Source organism: Myotis nattereri, assembly GCF_964212035.1.
Source record: "Myotis nattereri genome assembly, chromosome: 1".
Lineage (NCBI taxonomy): Eukaryota > Metazoa > Chordata > Mammalia > Chiroptera > Vespertilionidae > Myotis > Myotis nattereri.
Genome location: NC_138075.1, coordinates 96265461 through 96293318, shown reverse-complemented (window position 1 = coordinate 96293318; position 27858 = coordinate 96265461). Strand labels below are relative to the sequence as shown.

The 27858-nt window shown below is 39.4% G+C and overlaps 1 protein-coding gene across 1 annotated transcript in view; it reads right to left on the bottom strand.

Moving 5' to 3' along the window:
- Positions 1-27858, bottom strand: part of MPP7 (MAGUK p55 scaffold protein 7) — a 302612-nt gene that overhangs the window by 55633 nt on the left and 219121 nt on the right. Inside the window, exons 9-11 of the mRNA XM_081087501.1 lie at positions 22362-22436; positions 21971-22167; positions 21438-21502 (exon numbers count right to left, since the gene is read on the bottom strand). Coding sequence (XP_080943627.1) covers positions 21438-21502; positions 21971-22167; positions 22362-22436 — 337 coding nt within the window. The remainder of the gene's footprint in view (positions 1-21437; positions 21503-21970; positions 22168-22361; positions 22437-27858) is intronic.

Genomic DNA, 27858 nt, shown 5'->3' with positions numbered 1-27858 from the left:
AGCTTAAAGGAGGTAAAGCATTTAAAAAGAGAAATAAAAAAGACAATAGGTAGTTCAATTCAGAAATGAATAAGGATAACCTGTGACAACAAATACATAAAAGAGGCTGGGATAAAGGTCTGAATTGCAAAAGGGAATAGAGATAAGATGCATTCAGAAGAAAAAGGACTACTGTATGCATGAATCTTTTATATAATCCTTTGGTAACCACATGAATAAATCCCAAACTGAGAAACATCACTTAAAAAAAGGGGGAAACAGAGGAAAAAAATTATAGGACATATGAAATTAAAAGAACAGACAGAAACACAAGGAAAAAGAAACCAAGGAGACACAGAGCTATAAGAAAGCAAAGATAAAGTGGCTATAGGATACCCTCATACATCAATAATTACCTTAAATGCAAATGGACTGAACTCACCAATAAAATAGCACAGTGTAGCAGAATGGGTCAAAAAACAAAACCCAACCATATGCTGCCTTCAGGACACACATCTTAGCTGCAAAACAAATATAGACTCGAAGTGAAAGGGTGGAAAATGATTCTCCAGCCCTGGCTAGTGGCTCAATTGGTTGGAGCATCATCTTGTATACCAAAAGGTTGTGGGTTCGATTCCCTGTCAGGGCACATACCTAGGTTTCAGGTTCAATACCTGGTTGGAGCATGTATGGGAGGCAACTGATTGATATTTCTCTCTCACATTGATGTTTGCCTTGCTCTCTCCCTCTCGCTTTCTCTTCCCCCCTTCCTCACTCTAAACATATCCCTGGCTGAGTATGAAAAGAAAAAAGAAAAAGAAAATGATTCTCTAAACAAATAGCATCCAAAGAAAAGCAGGTATAGCTATACTTATATCTGACAAAATAGATTTCAAGATAAAAAAGGTATGAAGAGACAAAATGAACATTATATAATGATCAAGAGGATATTATATCAATATATAATACTTCTCAATATATATGCACTCAATCAGAAAGCACCAAAATACATAAAAAAAAACTACTAACAGAACTAAAGGGAGAGACTGACTAAAACAAAACCATAGTACACCACTGACAGCTATAGAGAGATCACCAAACAGAAAATCAATAAAGGAAGATCGGCCTTAAAAGACACATAAGACAATTGGACATAATTAACAATTACAGAGCCTCTCATCCCAGGACAGCAGATTAGTCATTCTTCTCTAGGGCACAGGGAACATTCCTAAAGGTAGACCATATGTTGGGATACAAAACTAGCTTCAACAAATTTAAAAAAACTGAAATTACAATAAGCATGTTTTATGACTACAATGTTTTAAAATTATAAATCAACTGCAAAAATGAAAGGGATAAAACCCACAATACATGGATATTAAACAACATTCTATAAAAAATAACTGGACCAAAGAAGAAATAAGAGAAGAGATCAAGAGCTAGATAGAGACAAATAAGAATGAAAATACGACATATTAAAACTTTTAGGATGTGGCACAAGCCGTAAAAAAGGTAAATTTATATTATTACAGACCTATCTCAGGAAATAAGAAAAACTCCAGTAAACAACCTAACATTACATATTAAAGAAATAGAAATAGGTTGGCTGGCATGGCTCAGTGGTTGAGCGTCAACCTAGGAACCAGGAGGTCAGGGTTTGATTCCCAGTCAGGGCACATGCCCGGGTTGTAGGCTCCATCCCAGTAGGGGATGAGCAGGAGGCAGCCAATCCGTGATTCTCTCTCATCATTGATGTTTCTATCTCTCTCCCTCTTCCTTCCTCTCTCTGAAATCAATAAAAATATTGACACAGAAATGGAACTAGAAAAAGAGGGACAAAAGCAAACCAAAGGCAGCAGAAGGAAGAATATAATAAAAATCAGAGCAGAATTAAATGACATACAGAACAATAAGACAATTAAAAATTTAATACAGCCCCTGGCTGGTGTGGCTAAGTGGATAGAGTATTGATTGGCCCATGTACCAAAGGGTAGTGGGTTTGATTCCCAGTCAAGGGCACGTACCTGGGTTGCTGGTTCGATCCCTGGCCCTGGTTGGAACGCGTGCAGGAAGCAACCATATCAATGTATTTCTCTCACATTGATGTTTCTCTTTTCCTCTCTCTCCTCACTCCCTTCTATTTTCTCTAAAAATCAATGGGAAAAATATCCTTGGGTGAGGAAAACAACAACAACAAAAAAGTTAATGCAACAAAGAGCTAGTTTTTTTTAAAAAACGATTAATAAAATTGACAAACCTCTGCCTAGACTCATTAAGGAAAAAAGAGAAAAGATTCAAGTAAACAAAATCAGAAATGAAACAAGTTACCACAGACACCAGAAAAATACAAAGGGTCATACAAGAATATTGTGAAAAACTATATGGCACCAAATTCAATAACCTAGAAGGAAGGATATGTTCCTAGAAATATATAACTTTTCTAGATTGAATCACAAAGAACTGGAAAATCTATATAGACTGATCAATAGTGTGAAAACTGAAACAACCATCAAATTAAAAAGCTTCTGCACAACAAAAGAAACCACCATCTTCATTAGGTGGCAGAGAGCAGAGAGGCTCGCCTACGCCCAGTGTCCTGGCCGTGGGCGCCTGGATGGTTGACGGCCTGACACAGCGCTAAAAAAGAAAGAAAGAAAGAAACCACCATCAAAATGCATTTGATAAGGGATTCATTTCCAAAATATACAAAGAACTCATACAACTCAGCATGAGGAGGACAAATAATCCAATTTAAAAAATGGGAAAAAGACCTGAATAGACACTTCTCCAAAAAGGACATTCAAACATATGAAAAAATGCTCACCATTGCTAATCATCAGAGAGATGCAAATTAAAACCACAATGAGGTATCACCTCACACCTGTCAGAATGGCTAGTATCAACAATTCAACAAATGATAAGTGCTGGTGAGAATGTGGAGAAAATGGAACCCTTAACACTTCTGTGGGAATGCACTGGTGCAGCCACTATGGAAAACAGTATGGAGGATCCTCAAAAAATTAAAAATGGAACTGTCATTTGACCAGATAATCCTACTTCTAGGAAAATATCCTAAGAAACCAGAAACAACAATCAGAAAGAATATATGCACCCCTATGCTCATAGCAGCACAATTCACCATAGCTAAGATGTGGAAACAGCCCAAGTGCCCATCAGTAGATGAGTGAGTAAAATGCTGTGGTACATTTACACCATGGAACACTACACAGTTGTAATAAAGAAGGATCTCTTACCCTTTGAGATAGCATGGGGGGACCTGGAGAGTATTATGCTAAACAAAATAAATCAGACAGATAAAGACAAATATCATATGATCTTACTTATATGTGGAAGCTAAGGAACAAAATAAACTATCGGAAAAACAGGACCATAGACACAGAAGCATGAAACAGACTGACGGATCTCAGAGTGAAGGCAGGAAGGAGGGCTGAAAGAGATTAATAAAAGAACTAATATGCATTTATGCATAGCCCATGGACACAGACAATAGACAGGTGAAAGCATGGGGTGGAGTGGGAGATGGGTGGAAGAAGGTGAAAGGGGGACATCTGTAATACTCTCAACAATAAAATAAATTTTTAAAGAATCTCCCAAAAAGTAAAGTCCAGGACCAAATGGCTTACTAGTGAAATCTACCAAACAGTCAAAGTTTTATTTTAAAACAAAAAACTGAAGAGGCAATATTTATTTTTTTAAATGCACATGCTTTAATATTATTTTTTAAATTTAAATTCTTTATTGTTTAAAGTGTTACATAAGTCTTTTCCCCCTAGTGACCTATCCCTGGCTGCTCCCACTCCCCAGCACATGCCCTCACCCCCTACTGTTTGTGTCCATTGGTTATGCTCATATAGAAGAGACAATATTTATTAACATTTTATGAGGCCAACATAACTCTGATACCAAAACCTGGCAAGGATAACACAAAAGAATAAAACTACAGACCAATATCTCTAATGGATGTAGATACAAAAATCCTAAACAAAATATGAGCAAGTAGACTACAACAATACATTAATACAATATGTCATGATCAAGTGTGGTTCATTCCAGGGGCACAAGGATGGTTCAACATATGCAAATCAATCAATATAATACACCACATTAACAAAACAAAGGATTAAAATAATATGATCTTATCAGTAAATGCAGAAAAAGCATTTGGTAAGCTAGAGCATCCATTTTAAAACACTCATAAATAGGTAGAGAAAAAAAGTACCTCAAGTAATAAAGTCTATATATGACTAACCCTCAATGGTAAAAAAAATGAAAGTTTTTTTGAAAACTCTAAGATCAGGAATAAGACAAGGATGTCCACTTTCACTTTTCTTATTCAACACAGTACTCAAAGTCCTAGACAGAGCAATTAGACAAGAGAAAGAAATAAAATTGGAAATCATGAAGTAAAATTGTCACTTTTTCCACATGACATGGTTCTTTTTAAAAAAAAAATAATTTTAGTGAGGGAGGAAGAAGGAAGAGAGAGACAAAGAGAAACATAGATGTGAGAGAGGTACATTGATCAGTTTGCTTCCCGTGTGTGCTGAGACTGGGAATCGAACTCCCAACCTACGTATGTGCCCTGACTGGGAATCGAACCCACGACCTTCCAGTGCATGGTACGTCACACCAGCCAGGACTGACATGATTCTTTATACAGAAAACCCTAACGACTTGACCAAAAAACTATTAGAAAAAAAATACGGTAAAGTTGCTGGATATAAAATAAATGTACAAAAATCCATTGCATTCCTATATAGTAACAATTAAGTTTCAGAAAAGGAAATGAAAAAAAAATCCACAACAAACAAAAGCATTCCTTTTGTAATTGCAACCAAAAGAATAAAATACCTAGAAATAAACTTAAAGCATTAGCTGAAAACTACAAAACACTAAAAGAGATTGAAAAAGACACAAAGAAATGGAAAGATGTTCTGTGTTCATTGATTAGAAGAATCAACATAGTTAAAATGGGCATATTACCAAAGTAATATATATATTTAATGCAATCCCCATTAAAATTCCAATGCATTTTTAAAATAAATAGAAAAAAAATCACCAGATTTGTATAGAACCACAAAAGACCCTGAATAGCAAAAGCAATGCTGAGAGAAAAGAAAAAAGCTGCAAGTATCACACTCCCTATCTTCAAATTATACTAAGCGGCAATAATCAAAACAGCATGGTATTGGCAGAAAAACAGACCCACAGACCAATGAAACACAATTGAGAGCCTACAAATAAAGCCAATAAATTTTTACAAAGGAGACAAAAACATACAATGGAGACTGTGGTCCTAGAGAAGATTTTATAAAAAGCTTATGCACAGCAAAAGAAACGACCAGTAAAACAAAAAGGCAACCAACCAAATGGGAGAAGATATTTACAAATAACAGTTCCAACAAGGGTTTAATATGCAAAATATATAAATTCAACAACAACAAAACACAATCCAATTAAAAAATGTGCAGACACTTCTCTCAAGACAACCAATGGCCAAAATACTTATGAAAAGATGTTCAACTTCACTAGCTATTAGGAAATGCAAATCAAAACTTCAATAAGATACCACCTCATGCCTGTTAGAATGGCTTTTATCAACAAGAAAAGTCAAAAGTGTTGGGGAAGTTGTGGAGAGAGAGGAACCCTCATTCACTGCAGGTGGGAACCATATGATTTCACTTATATGTGGGATATAAAACTGAAAACAACAAATAAACAAATAAACAAAAACTTATAGACAAAGGCAACAGTATGGTGGTTAGCAGAGGGAAGAGGGAAGGGGAGCTAATGAAGGAGAGAGGGAGTCAAGTATATGGTGATGAAAGGAGATTTAATTTTGGGTGGTGGGTACACAATGAAATACACAGATGGTATATCAGAATTGTACACTTGAAACCTATATAATCTTATTAACCCATATCACCCCAATTTAATAAACATAAATTATGCACAGTAAGAGATTAACAATAACCAATAATGAAATAAACCAATAATATACTGAATTAAAGTTTTATAAATATGGTCACTCATTTCAGGGGATCCCTTGCTGGCATCTTTGTAGAGGGTCAATGCAACATGTTGCCATCAATCAAACACATTTCTGTTCATGTTTTCTACCCACAGATTTAATGCCTTTTCCACCTTTTTTTTTAAAATTGTTTTATTGCTTAAAGTATTACAAAGGGTATTACATATGTCTCCTTTTTTTTCCTGCCCTTGACAATCCCCTGGCCTTCCCTACCCCCCAGAGGTTTTTTTGTCCATTGGTTATGCTTATATGCATGCATACAAGTCCTTTGGTTGATCTCTTACCTTCCCCTCCTGCCTCCCAACCCTTCCCGGCCTTCCCGCTGCAGTTTGACAGTCTGTTCGAGGCTGCTCTGCCTCTGTATCTATTTTTGTTCATAAGTTTATAATGGTCTGTATTATCCATAAATGAGTGAGATCATGTGGTATTTTTCCTTCATTGACTGACTTATTTCACTTAGCATAATGCTCTCCAGTTCCATCCATGCTGTTGCAAATGGTAAGAATTCCTTCTTTTTTACAGCAGCATAGTATTCCATCGTGTAGATGTACCACAGTTTTCTAATCCATTCATCTACTGATGGGCACTTAGGCTGTTTCCAGATCTTAGCTATGGCGAATTGTGCTGCTATGAACATAGGAGTGCATATATCCTTTCTGATTGGTGTTTCTGTGCCTTTTCCACATTAACTAAGGACTTATCATGCACTATTGCCTGTAGCTTTGGTAAAGTTTGAGGTGTAACAGCAAAACTAGCACAAATTTTTCTTTCTTCGCAATCTCACGATAGATTTGTTCTTACCATAGATCTTAGCAACCTCAGCATACAATATTTTTTTCCTTATTAAGTTGAGCATGTTCACCTGCCCTTAATGAAGCACTTTATAGCTTCTCTTTGGCATATCCGAATTGCCAGCATCACTACCCTTGCACTTCAGGGCCATTAATAAATTAAAGTAAGTTACTTGAAAACAAGCACTGCAATACAGCAACAGTGGGTCTGATAACTGAAATGGCTAAGTGACTAATGAGCAGGTAGCATACACAGCGTGGAGACAGCGGACAAAGGGATGATTCATATCCCAGGTGGGACAGAATAGGATGGTGCAAGCTTCACCACACTATTAGAAAGGTAAGCAATTTAAGACTTATGAATTGTTTCCGGAAGTTTCCATTTAATATTTTCAGACTGTGGTTGACAGCAGGTAACTGAAACTATAGAAAGGAAACCACGAATAAGATGGGGGGGACCTACTGTAATACAGGTTTTTGTTGTTGTTGTTTAAATATATTTTTATTGATTTCAGAGAGGTAGGGAGAGGGAGAGAGAGAAACATCAATGATGAGAGAGAATCATCGATCGGCTGCCTCCTGCATGTCCCCTACTGGGGATCAAGCCCACAACCCGGGCATGTGCCCTTGGCTGAAATCGAACCCGGGACCCTTCAGTCCACAGGCCAACGCTCTATCCACTGAGGAAAACAAGCTAGGCCTATAATATAGTTTTAATAATAATATATATTAAAATAACCAGAGAATACAATCAAACTTGTTTATTCTGCAAAATAAATCAGTTCAAATTGTTCGGGGGTCATTAGTTGAAGCGTTTCCTCAAAAGAAGAAACTTTTATCACAAACACTATTAGTTTATGCATTCTATTATCACATATTCTTTTAAAAAATCTTTTCATTGTAGGATTCTCTTCCTAGGCACCTTACTGTATTATATTCCCTGCCTTTGCAGCAGCTAAACCAACTTCTAGGCGCATAATGTGTCAGAACAAGTATTTAGACCAGAAAGAAGTGAGGCCATCATGCATATATATTAAACACATTGGCCATATTTTCCCTTGGGCACAGTAAGGCAGGGGAAGGATAACTACTGTTTTTAAGACCAGGAGTTGAATGGAGTGGATAGCTATACAATATAATTAGGGCTTGCAATTTCAAAACCCTATGGAAGCTAGATAGGTAGAAAAATCTTGTATTCTGTCAACACTAATACTTCTTTCTTAGCTGTGTACTCTTGTCAATTAGACGGTGTATGCCTATCCATTGGAATAACTATGGCATAAGACTTTATCTGATGAGTGTCACATAAAATGCCATAATTCACAGGGAGAGGTGATCATCTCAGCCTAAGACAGCGATGGACTCACTCCCATGAGAGATAACGTTAAAACGACTCCATGGATTGGCTGGAATTATAGTGCAGCGGAGGATGAAGGCAGGAGCAGCAGATGGAGAGAGATGACTATTGAGAGCACAAGGCATATTTAAGTTTAGGTGATATGTAGATGACAGGGCTGGGAAGATGACAGCGTGGCACTTCCATGCTACTGTTTCTGCCTTCATCCTCTGCTGCACTATAATTCCAGCCAATCCATGGAGACGTTTTAACGTCATCTCTCATGGGAGTGAGTCCCTCGTTGGCCGTAGGCTGAGATGATCACCGCTACCTGTGAGTTATGCCATTTTATGTGACACTCATCAGATAAGCTTTATGCTATAGTTATTCCAATAGATAGACATACATCATCTAATTGACAAGAGTACACAGCCCTTAAAGTGAGAAGACTGAGCACCCCTCTCTCTATTGTGAGAGTTAGCAGCTTGCAGTAATGGCTGTCCACTCACCTCTCCCAGGACCCAACCCTCAGGTGGTCTCCCACATGGACTCTTGCCGGGAGCCGGTCCATGCTTGCTGTTTCAAGGGACCTGGCATATATGGCATACTGTTCTTAATATGTTTGCTCACCTTCTTGGCACTATGTGTTTTAACCAAAGTCTCTGAGAAAGGTTGTTTCCCCAGGTTTCCTGGCAGACTCTGGCTTGGCCATTAGACTGTTTTGGCCAAGGGACCTGATGTGATGTGAGCAGAGGCTTCAACAGCACTTCCATACCAGGGCTGCTATCTCTGTTGCACTCTGGAAGGCCACTAGAATGGCTAGCTTACTGGAGGGTAAACAATGACAGGAAACAGAAACAGGTTCACCCAGCTGCACCACTGTGCCTCCCCGCCCCCTAGACCAATAGACTCCAAACTACCAGACTGCAAAGATCCACCAAGCCAATAACTGGAACAACCCAGCTAACCACAAAATTGGGAAAATAGTAAGTGCTTGCTGTGTTAAGCTATTACAGTTTCTGAAGATGTTAGGGGAGGTGTTAGTCATTATACAGAGTATCTGGCACACTGCATTGTTCTGCAATGAGTAAAAAATTAATGAAAGCTTAACTCTGATCATTGAATTCTGTCTTAGTAAACTATAGTCTTTCTAAGCTAAAAATCGCAATATTCTATATTTTTTGCATGGGTTTTTGTTTTGTAGAACGAACTAGAGGGCAGCATATATATATTTTAAAATATATTTTTATTGATTTCAGAGAGAAAGGGAGGAACATCAATGATGAGAGAGAATCATTGATCAGATGCCTCCTGCATGCCCCACACTGGGGATCGTGCATGCAACCCAGGCATCGAACCGTGATCTCCTGGTTCATAGGTCCATGCTCAACCACAGAACCATGCCAGCTGGGTGAGGGCAGCATATTTTAAAGGATAGAGTATTATAGTTACACAGATGTGGATCTGAAACTACAATGCACCATTTACTGTCTTTAGGTCCTTATGTAAATCCTTCAATCTTTCTGTTTCCTTTCTATAAAGTGGACAAAATACCACCAATCTCACAGTATTAGAGATAATATATATTAAATACAAAATATATTATCTGGCACATTTCGACAATAACCAAGAGATATTACCATATGCAGCTGACCCGTGAACACGGAGGTTAGGGGCATCGGCCCCTGCTCAGCCAAAAATCCATGTGTAATTTTTGACTCCCCCCAAACTCAGTTGTCCCTCAGTATTCAGAATGGATTGGTTCCAGGAACCCTCCCACACATGGATAGCAAATGTTGTAGATGATTGAGTCACTTATATAAAACTAGAGGCCTGGTGCATGAAATTCGTACACAGGTAGGGTCCCTAGGCTTGGCCGGTGATCAGGGACGATCGGGGTCTTCCAGCTGCAGGCCGGGGCCTTCCTTCGTTCAGTGCTTGGTGGTCAGTGCATGTCATAGCAAGTGATCAAACTCCCGGTCTCCCGGTAGAACTCTCGAGGGGACACTTTGCATATTAGTCTTTTATATATATATAGACTAGAAGCCCCGTGCACAAAAATTTGTGCACTGGCAGGGGAGGGGGTTCCCTCAGCCCAGCCTGTGCCCTCTCACAGTCTGGGACCCCTCAGGAGATAACCACCTGCTGGCGTTGGCCCACTCCCCGGGTGGTAGATGGCACGCCCAATCCTGCAGTGTCTGCCCTGTCTCCCCTGGTCGCAGATGGCAGGCCCGGATCCCGCGGATCCCACGCTGGGGCAGGCAGCGGCTGGGGATCTCGCTGCCGCCCGCCCCACCCACCCCGCCCAAGACACTGCAGGCCTGGATCCCATGCTGGGACAGCCGGCCGCTCAGATCGTGCTGCCACTCACCCCGCCCGCCCCACCCAAGACACAGCAATCCCGGATCCTGCACTGGGGCGGGCAGCAGCTCGGATCATGCTGCCGCCTGCCCCCCTGGCCCCTCCCCGCACAGGGCAGGCCAGGATCTCACGCTGGGGCGGTGCAGCAGGATCTGCCTGCGGTATGCAAATTAGCTGCCATCTTTGTTGGTAGTTAATTTGCATATCGTGCCGATTAGCCAATGGGAGGCATAGCGAAGGTACAGTCAATTACCATGTTTGTCTATTATCAGATTAGATGGCATAGAACAAGGCATACACATCTGCCTACTCCAAACATTAAATGGAAAATACTGTTTTTGAACCATGGATGATTGAATCTGTGGATGGGAAGCCCGGGGATACAGGGCTGATTATATATTTATTGAAAAATATCCACATGTAAGTGGAACCCAGGTAGTTCAAATCCATGTTGTTCAAGTGTCAACTGTACATAAATATTAATTTGCAAATGAGCTTGAAGTAGTTCTCTCTAAATCTGTGTTTTTTAATATATTTTTATTGATTTCAGAGAGGAAGGGAAAGGGAGAGAGAGAAACATCAATGATGAGAAAGAATCATTGATAGGCTGCCTCCTGCATGCCCCCTACTGGGGGTTGAGCCCACAACCCAGGCATGTGCTCTTGATCACAATCGAACCCAGGACCCTTCAGTCTACAGGTCAGTGTTCCATCTACTGAGCAAAACCAGCTAGGGCTAAATCTGTGTTTTTACACTATTACCTCTTACAACTGAAAGCAGAGGACTGACAAGTGTGCCGATACATGGCAAGGGTGGGAAAGGTGTGAAGTGATATGCAGATGAAGACAATTCAGACGCCTTTAACAATTTAAAAATCTTGGCTTTGTTTATAATATTCCTTAGCATCTCTATTTTTTTAGGGGATTTAAAAAATTTATTTATCTTTATCCTGAAAGTATTATAGATGTTGCCTTTGCTTGTGGGTTATTTTCCCCATTGACTCCCTCCTCTCAGACCTTCACCACCCTACTGTCTGTATCCATGAGTAATGAATATCTGCATATAAGTTCCCAGTTAATCACTCCCCAACTACCTCCTTACCCCCTCCTTAGCATCTCTAAACTGGACATTTTTCCTTCCAATACAGATTAGCAAGTTAATCATGAAGCTTAACATTTGGAGCTGCTCATTCAATGGTTATTGGGGGGTGGGGGGGTAGGAGTTGTTAAGGGAATAATAAATCATTAGAACACATAACTAAAAAGATATTTAAAAAGATATAAGTTGCTTAGAAACTTTGAATAATTCACAGCTAACGAGATTATTTAGCAAAGTCCAGATACTGTTAATGGAGTAAAATTACTTAGCACAAATATATGCTTTTACGTCCCCTCTCAAAAAAAAAAAATGTAATGGTTTACAAATATATGACATCTGGAAAGCTTCTTGAATATTAATCAAAGTACACTATGAATTCCTTTGTGTCCAACCCACTGAGCCTGTTTAATATAAGGATTCATGCTACCCCCCACTAATTATCAGGCCATGCTAATGCAAATATGCTAATTTAGGATAAAAATAATATAATAGTTTTGAAGAAAGCAACAGAAAGAAAGACATCCTCTTCCATGCCCAATTGCTCACCTAGATAGGTTCCACTGTTGTTACCAGCATAGTCAGCATCTTCTGGATGGAGTGTAAAAGCATACAGAACAAAAGCCAAGAAATAAAGCAGAAGTTAGAAGCCCAGCCACAGATGCAAAAAAATAAATTACTTAAAACAATTATGTGAAGCACAGCAGAGAACAGCCCTCACAATGCCACTCTTAAACATAAAACATTTTGTTTTATATTTAAGTTTAAAGTAGCATTTCGAAACGACATGCAACTCCTTTTCAACCTTCAGAGGTTCCTTGTTGCAGTTCCAAGAAAATTATAAAAGACTTGCCTGAAATGTTTGTAACTTTCACAGTTAAGGGAATGACAACACTTGATCCCCCAAGTAAATTTATTTTTGTCAATCAGGCTCTTTGCTAATATGTAAAACATAGCACTTATTTGGCTCACGGGATTAGACAGCAAGATTAAGATTAAGGTACAGCCTTTCTTTTGATAAGAAGAGATTCTGTGCTGGAAAGAAATAAAGGCATAATATTCCTATATTTATTTTGGTTTAAAAATGAACAGATGAAAACATTTAAAAATAAACAATGTGCTATTATTTCTAGGAATTAAATACTGGGTTATTTATGTCTTAAAAACTTCTAATCTTCACAACAGTATACTTCTAGAACTAACAGTACAGCTTGTGCAGAAATCAAGTAGTTGAAAAGATTCTCCCCACATCCTTACGTTAAAATAAATCTTTCAATATATTTAAATAACATTGTTTTCTTCATTCACCTTTATCTGAGACCTCAGACAGAGAAGAAAACAATGTACTGTATGTGAAATAACTTTCTGTATTTCTGCTATATGAAGAAAAAAAAAAGTACATTCCTTTCTAAAACAAAGTCAAAGCATGACTTTTGATACTGTAATGTTAAGCTGGAAGTTTGAATGTACAATAATCTTCTATAAACTGCTTATCTTACTATATTTAATTTAACCCCAACACACATGTATACTAAATAAAATTACTAGGCTATGCAGGGAAGCTTTTATACATGTACCTTTCATTTCCTCTGAGAAGCACAAAGGAAAATGAGAAAGAAAATGATTAAATATGCAGAAAATACAATTAAAGTAGAAAGACACTACAACCAAGGGGGGAAAAAAATCCACCTACCACACTCAACTGTTTCCTCATCTTAGAAGGGCCAAAGGAAAAAAACAATTGTACTGTAAATATTTTAAATTATTTGTCAACAAATAAATAGAATTTATGAGAAAGCACATTTTAGACTGCACTATAGTCTTGGTCTAAAAAGAATGTACATACTTAAGCAGTGAAAACATAAAGCCTTTATATGGCTTATTAATACACCTCCAGGGGAAAAAGTCAAGAAAAAAAGTTAGCATTTTTGCAAACTAATGCCCTCAATAAGGGGATCATATTTATTTTTCATAGAAGAGTTCTGTCTGTAAACTAATCTGTCTGTTCAACACTGAAGATATTTCATGATAAAAATAGCAAAAAAAAACACATACACAAAAACACACAAACCCAAACATTTTAGATATAACCAATTTTCCCCTAAAGTGTTTAAATATCTTATAAACTGAATAATAGTCTAACAATGATCAACTTATTACACATGTGAAATGAGTCAAGCAGAACCTTTTATATTCATTCTGTCCATATACTTTGATGAAAGGTATTTTTAAAAGTAATCCTGAACAATTCTTAAATTACTAATAGGACAGTAAGTAATTTAAGAGTCAAGTTTGACTTAGGAGACTCACCTTGAGGTAAAGGTAGAAAAAGAGCTGGCAACTTAACAGAAGCAAAATCTAACCTCAAGTCAAGGTGGAACATATTTCGCTACATGACCTTACAGAGCGACTGGGATTGATCATAACAGTTCTCTGCTCCTTTCTGTCTCCAAACTATAGATTGGCAGTCAAAGAAAACACTGAGAAGAAAGTGTGTACCATGTTATTTTTACTTTTAAATACCTATGCGTCCTCAAACTGTACTGGTTCTATTTGAACAGTATTAGCAAAGTGACAAGCAAACCATTATTATTCAGGTTCATATTATGAGGTGCCCACATTGTGAGCTCACTCATACTCATTTCTTAGTAGCTCTGAAAAGCAAGGTGTATCTAAGCAAATTATTAGAAAACAAGCAATAAACAATGTGGTATGGGTTAGCCAAGCCAAGCAAGTAGGCATGATGAAAATAATCCAAGCGGTGCTTAAAATTGATTAATCTCAACCCCAAACACTCTGCCGTAAAGTAGACTGTTAAATAGCATATTTTCTGACAGGAACAATAGGATAGATTGATTAAAGAACCAGTGCCATGTACAGCAGATGATAAAAGTCATGTCATAGACACACACACAACCCCAAAATTAAAACACTTAAATTAACTCACAATAAAAATAAACATCTCTAATTTACATTACATATAGTATATGTGTATTTCACATTCTAAGAAAAGGTCACGAATATACTGCACAAATCCTCAAAAAGAGTATTTCTTCCATGTAATACTTAAGTAGGAAGACAATGGTATTTAGCTTAATAAAACACACATGCGTATCTCCAATACAAAGTATCTTTGGACATTACCAGATATCCCGTAGGAAAAGCAAATGAACATTTCCTTACACTTACCGATTTGAACAAAGAGGAAAACTACACAAAAGGTTGATCTTGGAAAAGAGTTGGGATGCTGGCATGATTCTTACTATGGTAAAGCACTTTTCTGTATACATTAAATGCATAAAGTTATTTAATTCTCCAACAACTCTATGAGGCAAATACTATTTTCCCCATTTTACAGAATCAGAGATATAGAGAAACGAAGGTCTTAGAAGTGGCAAAACTGGGATTTGGACACATGCAGTTTGGCTCTAGACTTGAGTTTTCAATCACCATGCAATACTATCACATCAAAATTGCCTTTTAATTTCTTCAACTTCAAGCTGGAAAATAAAGATGGGGGAGAAATCAAGGGAAATACATTTCTTTCAAGTTTCCTGTCTACTCCCACTGCCTGCCACCAGGCCAGCCTCTTGCCCCCCAAACCCTGCAGCTTCAACCTCTCACATGTTTCTCCTGACAGGAGGGTGAGGCGGGCCAGCTCCTCTCCCCAGCCTCGTCAGGAATCCACTCTCTACATCTTCAAGCACTGAAGAGCAGGATGGTAAAATTATAAAAGGCAAAGAAAGGCCAACAGGTCACAAAGAACAATTTTGTTCTCTTCAGAGAATGGAGTGGAAAAGCTCTCGTGAAAAATATTTCGTGCAAGACAGGGCAGGAGAGCTTTCCCAAGCTGCTGGACATTACTCTGGAGACATGTCTGATATCCTGGAATAGTAGGGAAATGGTGTCTATGTAGGTGTGACAGGGGCAAAGTTAACTCACCACCCTAGGTATGGCTTTCTTATACTCCCGTATCTCCCTGCACTGCACTCTCCCTTACAAGTCTGCAATAATCCATGACCACTGACCAGACCCTTAACCTTAATCAACTCTTAACCTGCATGGCACAGGATCCCCAGACAAAAGGCAAGAGACAGTACGACCTAGAATCCTTCATACAGAGAAGCTAAAAGCACATCCCCTGGTAGTGCTTTACAAGCAACATATTCATATATGTAAGAACATAGTTTTCTGAGACAAAAAGTGAGCAATACAATTAGCAAGGCCTTCATCTCAATCTCATGACATTAAGTAATCAGACATGCAATTAACAGCTCAGTTAATCTGCACCTCTTTCCACACAAACTAAACATTGGCATCTCCAAAGAGTATCAGTTAGTATTAGGGGAAAAAAATACTTCTACTATTTTCTAAAACCCCACATGTTTCTGCTACAAAAAAATCACACCAATATTAAGAAAATGTTTGACAATGTTTTACACATAAAAGTTTAATATAAGAACATAAGCCATCTACTCTATTTGTTAATTTCTGATTTAATTTTTAATTTATGAATTAAGTTTATGGGTGAACACACTAAATAAACATTAAGATGCTAGGAGGAAGGAGCTTACTCAACTTGAAAGTTGTATTAACAACCTGTAGAGTAATGTTATATGTATTATTTGCAAATACTTGGCCTTCCAGGATATTGGTTCCACATAGAGTGAACTCATTCAGTCAGTGTTTAAATTTGGTTGTTGGTAAATTGTGATCTTTAATCCACAAAATGCTTGTCTTTGAATGAACTTGGCTATACCCTTTTTGAATGGCCTTTTGGCTGCGGTAAAAGATCTTTATTACCCACATGGTAACGATCACAATTGGTTAAAACAAATTCTAAAATAAAATATTTTCTGTGCTTTTACCATCTTTAGAAGGCAAAAAGGTGTACATTTTGTTCTTTTAAGTTACAAGAATTCTATAAGAGCTATTTTGTAAAAGAAAAAATTATAATTGATATTCAATCAGTGTTAGAAATTTTCAGATATTTATATCTTGATAACAAAAAAAAGAAAGCTAAGCACTATAAATATCATATCTGAATATTCTGCTATAAAATACACTATATGAATAAGAGCCTTTTCTGAATACCATATAAACTGGATTTAAATGTAAATTACAGCCTATTGAAGTTAAAGTTCAATTAATATTTATGCTATTAGGAGGACTATTCTTTTTTATTATTATTGCTTAAAGTATTACAAAGAGTATTACATATGCCTCCTTTTTTTTCCCCCCTGCCCTTGACAATCCCCTGGCCTCCCCTACCCCCCAATGTCTTATGTCCATTGGTTATGCTTATATGCATGCATACAAGTCCTTCGGTTGATCTCGTACCCACCCCAGGAGGACTATTCTTAACTTAATACTTCAATTTCAATAGAATGGAAACAAATATTTCAAGTAGTCAAAAAAATTCATATTTCTTTTTAAAGATTAGGTGCTATAATACTGCTTTATAAATGCAACTGAATTATAAAAATAAGCTTTTACCAGAAAATCAGAATACTTTATATCGACACATGAATTGCAAGCTGCCAAGTTTGTGATGAAAACCACTCCTATATGCTACATAAGACATAAGATAAACTGTTATTCATTTCCAAAACACTTAACCTGTGTCTTTCATATAATATTCTAAAAGTTGGTCATATCAAAGAAAACCTATTGGAGTTGTGGGTCTGCTCTTCTGTCTCTATTACTAATATAAATCTACTAGTGTGAGCCTAGCATTAGATGAAGGAGGGAAGAAGGGAGCACAAAATTCTATTAATAATTTCTTTGTTAAATAAGCAATTCTTCAAAAAATATAAAAATAATAAAAAAACAAGAAGAAGAGGAAGGGAAGATGAGTCCCTATATCAAGTTTCCAAGATTTAGGAATGTTTAAGAGTTTAAGTTTTAGTTTTTAGTTAGGTACTAGTATGTTTCATTTTTAAAAGGCAAATTTGTTTGCGAAGCCTATTTTCTGGGTATGTATTAGATAAGGAGAGGAAATAACCAAGCAGCAAAGATGAACATCACCCACACTTAAGAGCTTTGAATAAGGATGGTAGTGTTAAAATTGGCATTATCTCAGTTCCAGGTTTTATTTATCATGGAGCTAGGATCCAGCACTCCAGAACAAATCTAAATAAAAAATACTAGGACTAGGATTCTCTAGTCCTTTTTCACTCCTATGTTGACATCAACTGAACCCCTATAGTTCCAGAGCCCTCGTCTATGAACTTTTTCTCCATGCAAACTTTAGTTATAACGATACACTGTGAAATCAAATAAAGAGTAAAATCATAGTAATACAAGCAACCACTTTGTGAAAAGTGTTAACTGCCCAATTTTATATATACTATTACCTGACTGAAGTCATTATTCTAAATTCAATGCTTAACAATATCGTCCTAGGTTTTAAGTGCACTTATACAATTTTTATCAATATTAATAGTTTTTCATAAATGTGTAAACACCAACATGACAAAATTATTCTTTTAGACATTTTGTATTAAATTGTACACTTTTCTTAAAGCCTATTTCATGAATTATTATTCAGAGTTATAAAAATAAAAGATTTTATATCATCTTTGTTTTTCTACATAGCCTTATTCTATAATTTAACCTAGGGCATGATGACATGAATGTCCTATTCCAAATATTTAAGTGCCAAATGTTGAAGTGCAGGAAGTGTTGAGTCATATGGCCTTTACAAAATTTAGTTATATCACTATCAAATACACAGGTTACAAAACAAAGTGCTTTTAAATGCCTTTAAAAATGTTCAAAACTAGTACCATGAGTATTGCATAACTTTTGAGTTTAAGGGTTTCTCATACAACAACAACAAAAATTTCAAATGAAGATTAGCCAAAGAACACATATGCATAACCCATAAACACAGACAACAGTGTGGTGATGGCCAGAGGGAAGGGGGAGAGGGCTGGGTGGAGGTGGGCAAAATAGGGACATCTGCAATAGTGTCACCAATAAAAATAAAGTAAAAAAACACACACACAGTAAGATCCCACTTCATGCCCATGCTGATGGCTATAATAAAAAAGACAAACAATAACAAGTGTTGTCAGGGATGTGGAGAAGCTGGAACCCTCACACATTGCTGATGAAATATGACATGGTGCGGTTGCTATGGAAAACAGTTTGGCAATTTCTCAAAAAGTTAAACATACAGTTACCATGCGTAACTTTGGTAGGGCATCGTAGGTATATTCCCATGAAAAATTAAAGCATGTGTCCTTACAAAAAAGCCAAACATGAATGTTCATAGCAGCATTGTTCCTATTAGCCTAAAGGTGGCTATTGGGTTATTTACAACAACCCAAATGCCCATTAACTGAGGAATGGTTAAACTAAGTGTGATACAGCCATACACTGGAATATTGTCCAGCCATAAAAAGAAATTAAGTACTGACCCATGCTACAATATGAATGAACCTTGAACCCATTACGCTAAATGAAAAAAGTCAGTTATAAAAGGTCATATGTTATATGATTCCATCTATATGAAATGTCAAGGATAGGCAAATTCATAGAGGCAGGAAATAGATTGTTTGCCATGGGCTAGACTAGAGGCAGGAAATCATGGGAAGTGACTGCTAATGGGGTTTCTTTTGGGGGTGGTGAAAATGTTCTGGAACTAAATAATGATGATAGTTGCATAACCTTGTAAGTGTACTGAAAACTACTAGTGGTACACTTTAAAACAGTGGATTTTATGTGAATTGTATCAGACACTGTTCTGAAACACTGTATTTATTCATGCTAAAGAAGATGAGACAGGAAAGAAAAGAAACAATGAAGATGCTAAGATTGTAAGGGCCTGGGAGTTGCAGAGGGACACATCATGTACCCTCTGCCCCACGTGGCCAATGGCAAGCCATTTGAATGAATGAATGAATTAATGATGGTCATACACTGTGGATGGTATTGTTACCTAGTACAATCTCACTGAAGGCAATTTGGCAATATCTATTAATAACTAAAAATGCTCATAAAAATTGAATTTTAATTATTTTAGAATAAAGTTATTAGCTTTCTATTTAGTGTTCATAAAAAATATACTGTCTCTGAACATGGCCATATATATTATACACTCGTGATTTAACTGAGATAATATTGACCAGATATATTTCTATTCAAAATAACATTCATATATGAGAATAAACAATGCCTTTCTCAGTGAATCAGAGTTTAGTAAAAAATAAAAATAGGAAAGAGATAAAGAAAAGAAAAAAAAAACATAAGGAAGAAAGGGTTAAAGGAGGATCAGTAAATATTTTTAAATAATATTAAAGAGGCAAAAAAAGAGAGAAAAATACTAAAACATCCAAATGAGGACATTTCAGTAAAAATAAATCCTTAAATAAATATTTCTCAAATTCAAATACTGAAGTATTAATATAAAAATTTACAAAAATTAACACAGAAAAAGCCTCTATTACAATTATTGTTTAAACACACACACACACACACACACACACACACACACACACACACCCCACCTCCCATTCGTGCACATCTATACTGAAACCAGTTTGGGAAATGTACTATAAAGACAACCTATTCAACTTACATAGTTCTTCAAAGAAATATTTATCAACATTTTTAAATAAATGAAAATTTGTAATTATATCAAACTGTACTAATTTGAGTATGGATTCAGATTCAAAGAGAATCACATTAATTTCATTTTTAAGTTATACATATTTTATCCCATATGCACCAGATATATTAGAAATGTGCAGCCCCAAATTTAAACTTCTCACAGAGCAAGTGAGATGGATGTCTCAAAGGTCCTTTCAACTGGGTGAGTTGTCAGTGAAAATTCATCACACTTTAAAATAAGGCATCGTTCTAGTTCAACTTTAGGTTTCTGATGTCACAATACATGTGACATTCTACAAGTTTTTTTTTTCTTTCTGCCCAGACTTAGCAGAGCAAGAACAAGCAGGCTTTTGAATCAGTGCTGCACTTGAAGTATTTGCTTGCTTGGGAGATTTATACTGACTGTAGTTTGGCTCTCTAATGATGTAATTCCTGGGCTATAAGCTTCTACAAACTGACAGAAATAACAGGAGATGTGAAAAATGCAACAATACTAAAAACAGATGTTGGTGTAAAATTCCAGGACCATTTATTTTTTTCATTTTGCCTTTTAATGTACAATTTCCATGCTGAAAACAAAGGGATATTTTTTTAACTCTTAAAATACCTTAAACATTTAGAAGAGCTGAAGTAGAAAATTTATGGGATGGGGGACTTGAGAGATGAGAAGTAAAGGGAAGTGAGAGAAAGGTGGGCTGAAAAAAAGGCACTTAAATCTACACTATATTTTTCAGTTATCTTATGTCATTTTTTTTCTTACTCTTATTTTATTTTAATCTAGTCTGGTAATAATTCCAAACAGACAAGTAAAAGATCAGAGTTACTATGATTTCTGGGTAACCAAGAGGAAGAACAATTAATTGTTCTTAGGCGCAACTGCTATTGTGTCCAAGAATGTGATGAATTTTTCCCCTTAATCTTTACCAGGAATATCTTACCCAAACCTCCTGGCTTTGGAGAAATAAAATACCTAAATTCAGAATTCAAAAAGAGCAGTAGTTATTAGTCCTTTTCTTAAAGAGCCATGGATTTATTACAAATTACTCCTAACACCCCTTTCTTCAAAAGATTCACTTTAGTCTATTTAAAATGATCCAAAAACTATCAGAAGGTAATATGATCTGTCATTCTACCACAAATACCTGCTTTAATAGTCAAAAATAAATACCAAGATTTGGTTAGTCTGCATTCTTATTAACAAACTTACATGATTTCCTGTTGGAAATTTTCAGGGGCTGAACTATTATTTCTGGTCGTCTCAGAGCCAATCTCCTGGGAGGAAAAGAAGGTCAATATGCCTATCAATTTTCAGTGCAGATCCAAGGTTAATATAACACCAAAATATTAAAAGTCTGAAGAAAGAGCTGGAAAGTTAGGGGGGGAATGAACACAATGCAATCTACTCAAATTAAGAACAGAATTCTCTAATTTCAAATTTTTATAAATTATCCCCACTCCAAAATCACTCTTATTTTTGCCATCTTTCACATCAATACAGTTTCAGATATTAATGTGTGATTTTCCATTTGCTTCTTAACAAAAACCAAATATGATCTGGTACTGTCATATTATTTTTGGTCATTATTCATACTCAGACAAAACAGAAATCCAAATCTGAGGGATAAAGGACTCTAAGGCAAGATTTTAGTGCTTATTTTATCACCACTATGCTTGAGCGATATTTTGCAGAGAACAAAAGGTCAGTTGAAGAAAGGCCATCATTCCATGCCAGTAGCTCACCTTTCCTGGAAGTGCTTCGAAGGAATCAAGCCTGCCCTGGGATTGGCATCACCTTCATGCTTCGCTTGCCACCACATTGCATCATCTTGGCTCATAATCTGAAGAATATCTCCCTTTTTGAAAGAAAGCCCAGCTTCCTTACATGGAATTGCTTTATCCTCATTAGGGTCATAGTCAAAGAGGGCTTTGATAAACATCTGGAAGAAAGTTTTATTTAAAATGAATAAATATAAAAAATATCAAATGGCCAACATTCTTCTAACTCTGATTTAAGAACAATTTTAAAAAAGAATATTAAAATAAACTTGTCATAACAAAGAAGATATGTATTAGATGAAAAACACATTAGCCCCCTCACCCTCCACAGGAAAGATTTTAAAGTAATAATTACCTTGCCTTCTTTAGATGGTGTCTCCTCTTTGATGCTGGGTATGATCTTAAATGTAATTGCTCCCTGAGACTGAGCCTGATTATTAGAGGAAAGAGTTATAAAAAAAAAAAAAACACTTCTAGAGCCAAGGAGAGGGAAGAAAAAACATGTAGAAAACTAAATGCATCTGAAAATTTACAAGCTTGGGATTTCTATTCTTAGATAGATCAAACTGAGAAAAGTATTTTTGTATGAATTCCTATAACATGAGAAAGCACTAAAGTTTGTCAAATAATTTAAAAAACATCAAGCACTAAACCCACTTTTACCTCCTTGTGCACTTTTAAAATCCCAATGAATATATTACCAGCCATGTCGAGTTACTTATGCATAGTGCCTTCTACAGATAACAGTAAATGTGGAGAACAGATAATGTACAAGCATCAGACTATTACATTTAAGTATCAACATCCACATACACAAAAAAGTATCATCATCCAGAAAAAATAAGAAAGAACATTCATCTCTATTACATTCTGGTTAGTGAGTAAAATACCAAAAAATAGATTAATTAAAAGATGAAAAGATTGAATATAACTATTCAATTTTAATTAAAACAAGCAATACCCAAAAGTCTTTGCTAACTCAGACAAGAGTAGATCTCCCTTTAATAAACTCTCATGTCATTTTCTATTTATTTCTCCCCCCTTTTAACATTTATCATAACATATCTATATAATTATTTATACAATTGTTTAACTGTTATCTCTGCTAATTCTAACTCCATAAGATCAGTAAATATCTAAAACATATCTAAGAGGTATGAGGAAGGGAAGAAAAGAGGAAGACAGGAAGGAAGGAGGCAGGGAAGGAGAGAGAAAGGGAAAAATGGTTAGATCTCTCTGAGGCTCACTATCAATGGTGTGCTGGTAAACCAGGACTGTATTTTATAAAAAAAGGGCCCTGATTTGTTTTGTTTGCCAATTTTCATGGTATAAGTAATCCTGCCATAGCCAATTTCAATATGCCAGTGTGAAGTCACTGATAGCCATGCCGGGAAAAGTTGCATAGAATCAGCTTCGACAAGCCTAGGAGGAGCTCCAATACAGCACAGAGTCTCAAGTAAAATGGGGTTTAATAGTATCCTATCAAATAAAAGAGAAACATGGTAATTAACCGTATGTCCGCTACCCTTCCCATTGGCTAATCAGGGTGATATGCAAATTAACTGCCAGCCAAGATGGCGGCCGGCAGCCAGGCAGCTTGAAGCGACCATGAGGCTTGCTTGCTTCAGTGACGGAGGAAGCCAACGTTCCCCGCCTGCTGCTACCGGCCTCTGAGCTTGCAGTTCGAAACACTGTTTGTTACAAATATAGAATCTAAACAAACTCCAGAAACCTGCTTTCAGCCAGCCGGGATCTGAGAGCTGGAGTTGAAACAGTGTTTCGATTATAGAACCCAAACAAACCAGATACCTGCTTTCAGCAGCCGAGGCCTCAGAGCTGGAGCCAAGCCTCAGAGCTAAAGCTGGCCCAGAGTAAAAAAAAAGAAAAAAAGGAGCGGTTGAGAGCTTCAGTCACCCGCCAGCCTGAAAACAGCCCTCAGCCCATCACCCAGACTGGCCAGGCACCCCAGTGGGGACCCCACCCTGAAGGGGGTGTGACCAGCTGCAAACAACCCTCAGCCCCTCACCCAGGCTGGCCAGGCACCCAAGCGGGACCCCCACCCTGATCCAGGATACCCTTCAGGGCAAACCAGCCGGCCCCCACCCGTGCACCAGGCCTCTATCCTATATAGTAAAAGGGTAATATGCCTCCCAGCACTGGGATCAGCGGAGCCACGAGGCCTCCCGGCACTGGGATCAGTGTGACAGGGGGCAGCGCCCAAACTCCCTGATCACCCTGTGGCTCTGTGTGTGACAGGGGACGGGCCACAACCTCCCTATCCACCCTGCTTTGTTCGTGACAGGGGAAGGCGCCCCAACCCCCTGATCGGCCCTGCTCGGTGCCTGATAGGGGGAGCTCCCCAACCACCTGAACGCCCTGCGGCTCTGTGTGTGACAGGGTATGGCGCCCCAACCGCCCCCCATGGGCCCTGCTCTGTGTGTGACGGGGTCGAGCCATAACCTCCCCATCGGCCCTGCCCTGAGTGTGACAGGGTGCGGTGCCCCAATTCTCCTATTAGCCCTACTCTGTGAGTGACAGGGGGGAGCTCCTCAACCCCCTGATCGGCCCTGCTCTGTGCGTGACAGGGGGGAGCTCCCCAATCCCCTGATGGGCCCTGCTCTGTGCGTGACAGGGTACAGAGCCCCAACCCCCCTGATGGGCCCTGCTCTGTGCGTGACAGGGGGTGGCGCCGCAACCTCCCCATCGACTCTGCCTTGAGTGTGACAGGGGGCGGTGCCCCAATCCCCCAATCGGCCCTACCCTGAGCGTAACTGAGGGTGGCATCGCAACCCACAGATCCGCCCTGCTCTGTGCATGACAGGGGGCGGCGCCCCAACTCCCCAATCGGCCCTGCTCTGAGCCCCACCAGGGGCTGCACCTAGGGATTGGGCCTGCCCTCTGCCACCCGGGAGCAGGCCTAAGCCAGCAGGTCGTTATCTCCCGAGGGGTCCCAGACTGTGAGAGGGCACAGGCTGGGCTGAGGGACCCCCCTCCCCCCTGAGTGCACAAATTTTTGTGCACCGGGACTCTAGTATATTATAATTTTATAAAAGTGTAACTTCAAAACAATATCATTGTTACTGATTATCATAGAAGTAATTCACAAATCTTATTAAGAATTCATATAATACTGAATTGTATAAGTAGAGAGAAAGCAAGTTTTCTCTATAGTCCCTTCCCATTCTTCTAGTTTGTGTGTGTGTGTGTTGCGGGGGGGGTTGGGGGGGAGTATTTTAATGTATGTAAAGCCCTTAGAATAATGCCATTTAGGGCTCAATCACTATAAGCTATTATTAGTATTATCATTATTATTAGGTAAAATAGGTCTACCAGCCATTGTGATTATTTCACCGTGACCCATCATGTAGATGGAATGATCAATCAATCAATGAAACCTTAAGAATTTCTAAATATTTAAAAATATCTTGTTTACAGATATATACCAAATTAGACCCTTGGAATTAATTTCCAAAATCTGCATTTCTTGATTAAGGGGTATGCAAATTAGGTTCAAAACAGCTACAGAGCAGCTGGAGGCTGCCTGCAGTTGCTCTCAGCCATGGACTGGATTTACAGCTAAACTACTGAGCAATCCTATATAATAAAAGAGAACAATGCAAATTTACCATAACCCCGACACCCTTCCCATTGGCTAATCAGCAGGATATGCAAATTAACTGCCAACCTAGATGGCAGCCTGCAGCCACGCAGCTGAAGCAAACAGAAGGCTTGTTTGCTCCAGTGATTGAGGAAGCCAAGGTTCCCCGCCTGCCGCAGCCCAGCTCTGAGCTGCACTCTAAGCAACTATGTTGCAATTATAGAAGCTAAACAAGTTCTTTCAGCCAGCTTCGGCCTCAGAACTTAGAGCTGCAGTGATGGCAACAGAGTTTCAAACAAACCTAGAAACCTGCTTTCAGCCCTCAGAGCTGGAGCCTGCTCTCAGCTCCAGTGACAGCTATAGAAGGTAAATAAATCCCAGAATAAAAAAATGAAAAAAAGGAGAGGCTGGGAGCTTAAGTTGCCCTCCAGCCTGAAAACAGCTCTCAGGCCCTCAGCCAGACTGGCCAGGCACGCCAGTGGGAACCCCACCCTGAAGGGGGTGTGACCAGCTGCAAACAGCCATCAGCCCGTCATCCAGGCTGGCCAGGCACCCAAGCGGGATCCCCACCCTGATCCGGGACACTTTCAGGGCAAACCAGCCGGCCCCCACCTGTGCACCAGGCCTCTATCCTATACTACAGGCAGGGCAGGACAGCGCAAGCTGCCATCCGGGCCCCATGTGCAGTGCTGGGCAGCGGGGCATAAGGCCCGCCCCCAGCCAGGACCCCTGTGTGCTACCTGAGCCCCTAGCCGGGCCCCCGTGCAACCTAAGCCCTGCATTGCTAAGCCCTGCCCCCAGCCAGGACCCTATGACTATTGGAGAGTAGGAAAGTGCCGCTGGACCCTGGGTCGCTGTGGTGATCCAGCCATCTGTAAGTAGAAAAGTGCGGCCTGTAGGCAGCCTCCAGCTGCGCCTGATCCAGGAGCAGGAAAGCAAGCCCAGCCTGAGGGCAGCCCCCAACTGGGTCTGATCCGGGAGCAGGAAAGCAAGCCTGGCCTGCGGGCAGCCCCAAGCTGGGCCTGATACGGGAGCAGGAAAGCCCGGCCTGCAGGCAGCCCCCAGTTGGGCCTGCTCCCTGGTCCCCATGAGGATCCAGGAGCAAGAAAGCAAGCCCGGCCTGCGGACAGCCCCCAGCTGGGCCTGCTCCCCGGTCGCCATGGCGATCCAGGAGCAGGAAAGCCCGGCTTGCAAGCAGCATCCCCATCCTGGCCATAGCTCAAGGGAGAGTACAACATGCAGTGGAGGCCAGGAGCCTGAGAGATCAACACAGAGGGGCTCCTGCTCTGAGCCTCCAATGTGGCTGGGGGCAGACCCCCACTGGAGACACACACACACACACACACACACACACACATACAGCAACTGCTTCGAGCCTACGTGGAGCAGCTGGGGGCAGGCCCTAACAGACAGACACACACACAAACACACACACGGGACGCCTGCTCCAAGCCTCTGCTGCCAGATTGTGGCCATCAGTAGGACATCCACTGAGGACTCCCAGACTGTGAGAGGGGCAGGCTGGGCTGAGGGAACCCCACCCCCCAGTGCACGAATTTCATGCACTGGGCCTCTAGTTGAAGTATAACTGATCTAAAATGTAGTATTTAAGAAACAATGAAGAAGCCACGTAGAGACTTGTAAGAGGAACGGAGATGCAGAAAGAGAAAGCCCCCTCTAGTAGGTGCAGTGGCTAAGTGGCCAGAGGAATATCCTGGTGCAAAGCTCCCTCCCCCTGGGATCCCCATGCAGGGATCCTGAACCAAGAGCAACAGAGATGAACAGAAGAGCCCACATAGCATCAGGTGGAGGGAATCAGGGAGATTTTGTTTGCCTGGGTCACATCGTCCCAGTGAAGAAGCACTCCTACTGCAAGGGTCCCCAGCCTGAGAAGTTCGCTCCAGACTCCGATCACTGGAGAGGTTGCACAGCTGTCTTTGGCTCCAGCAAAAGACAGATCTGGGGGCTACAAAAAAACAGTGACTTTGAAGGACTCTCTACTTTCTAGAAAGTCATTCGACAGAACCCCAGTCAGTGATAAACTGTCTATCTTGAAATAAAAGGAATAGTCTTTCCCACCTGAGTACAAGGTCAGAGCTCCTCCCTCCATATATGGAGACACCCAGATTTCCCCATCCTGCTGGTTTGGCCACATAGCCTGGGAGCAGCACAGGTCTGGGATTCTTGATCTGAACTGTAGGTTTGGACCCCGAGCAGAGCTGGGAATTTGGACCTCACTTTTGTTGAGACCAGC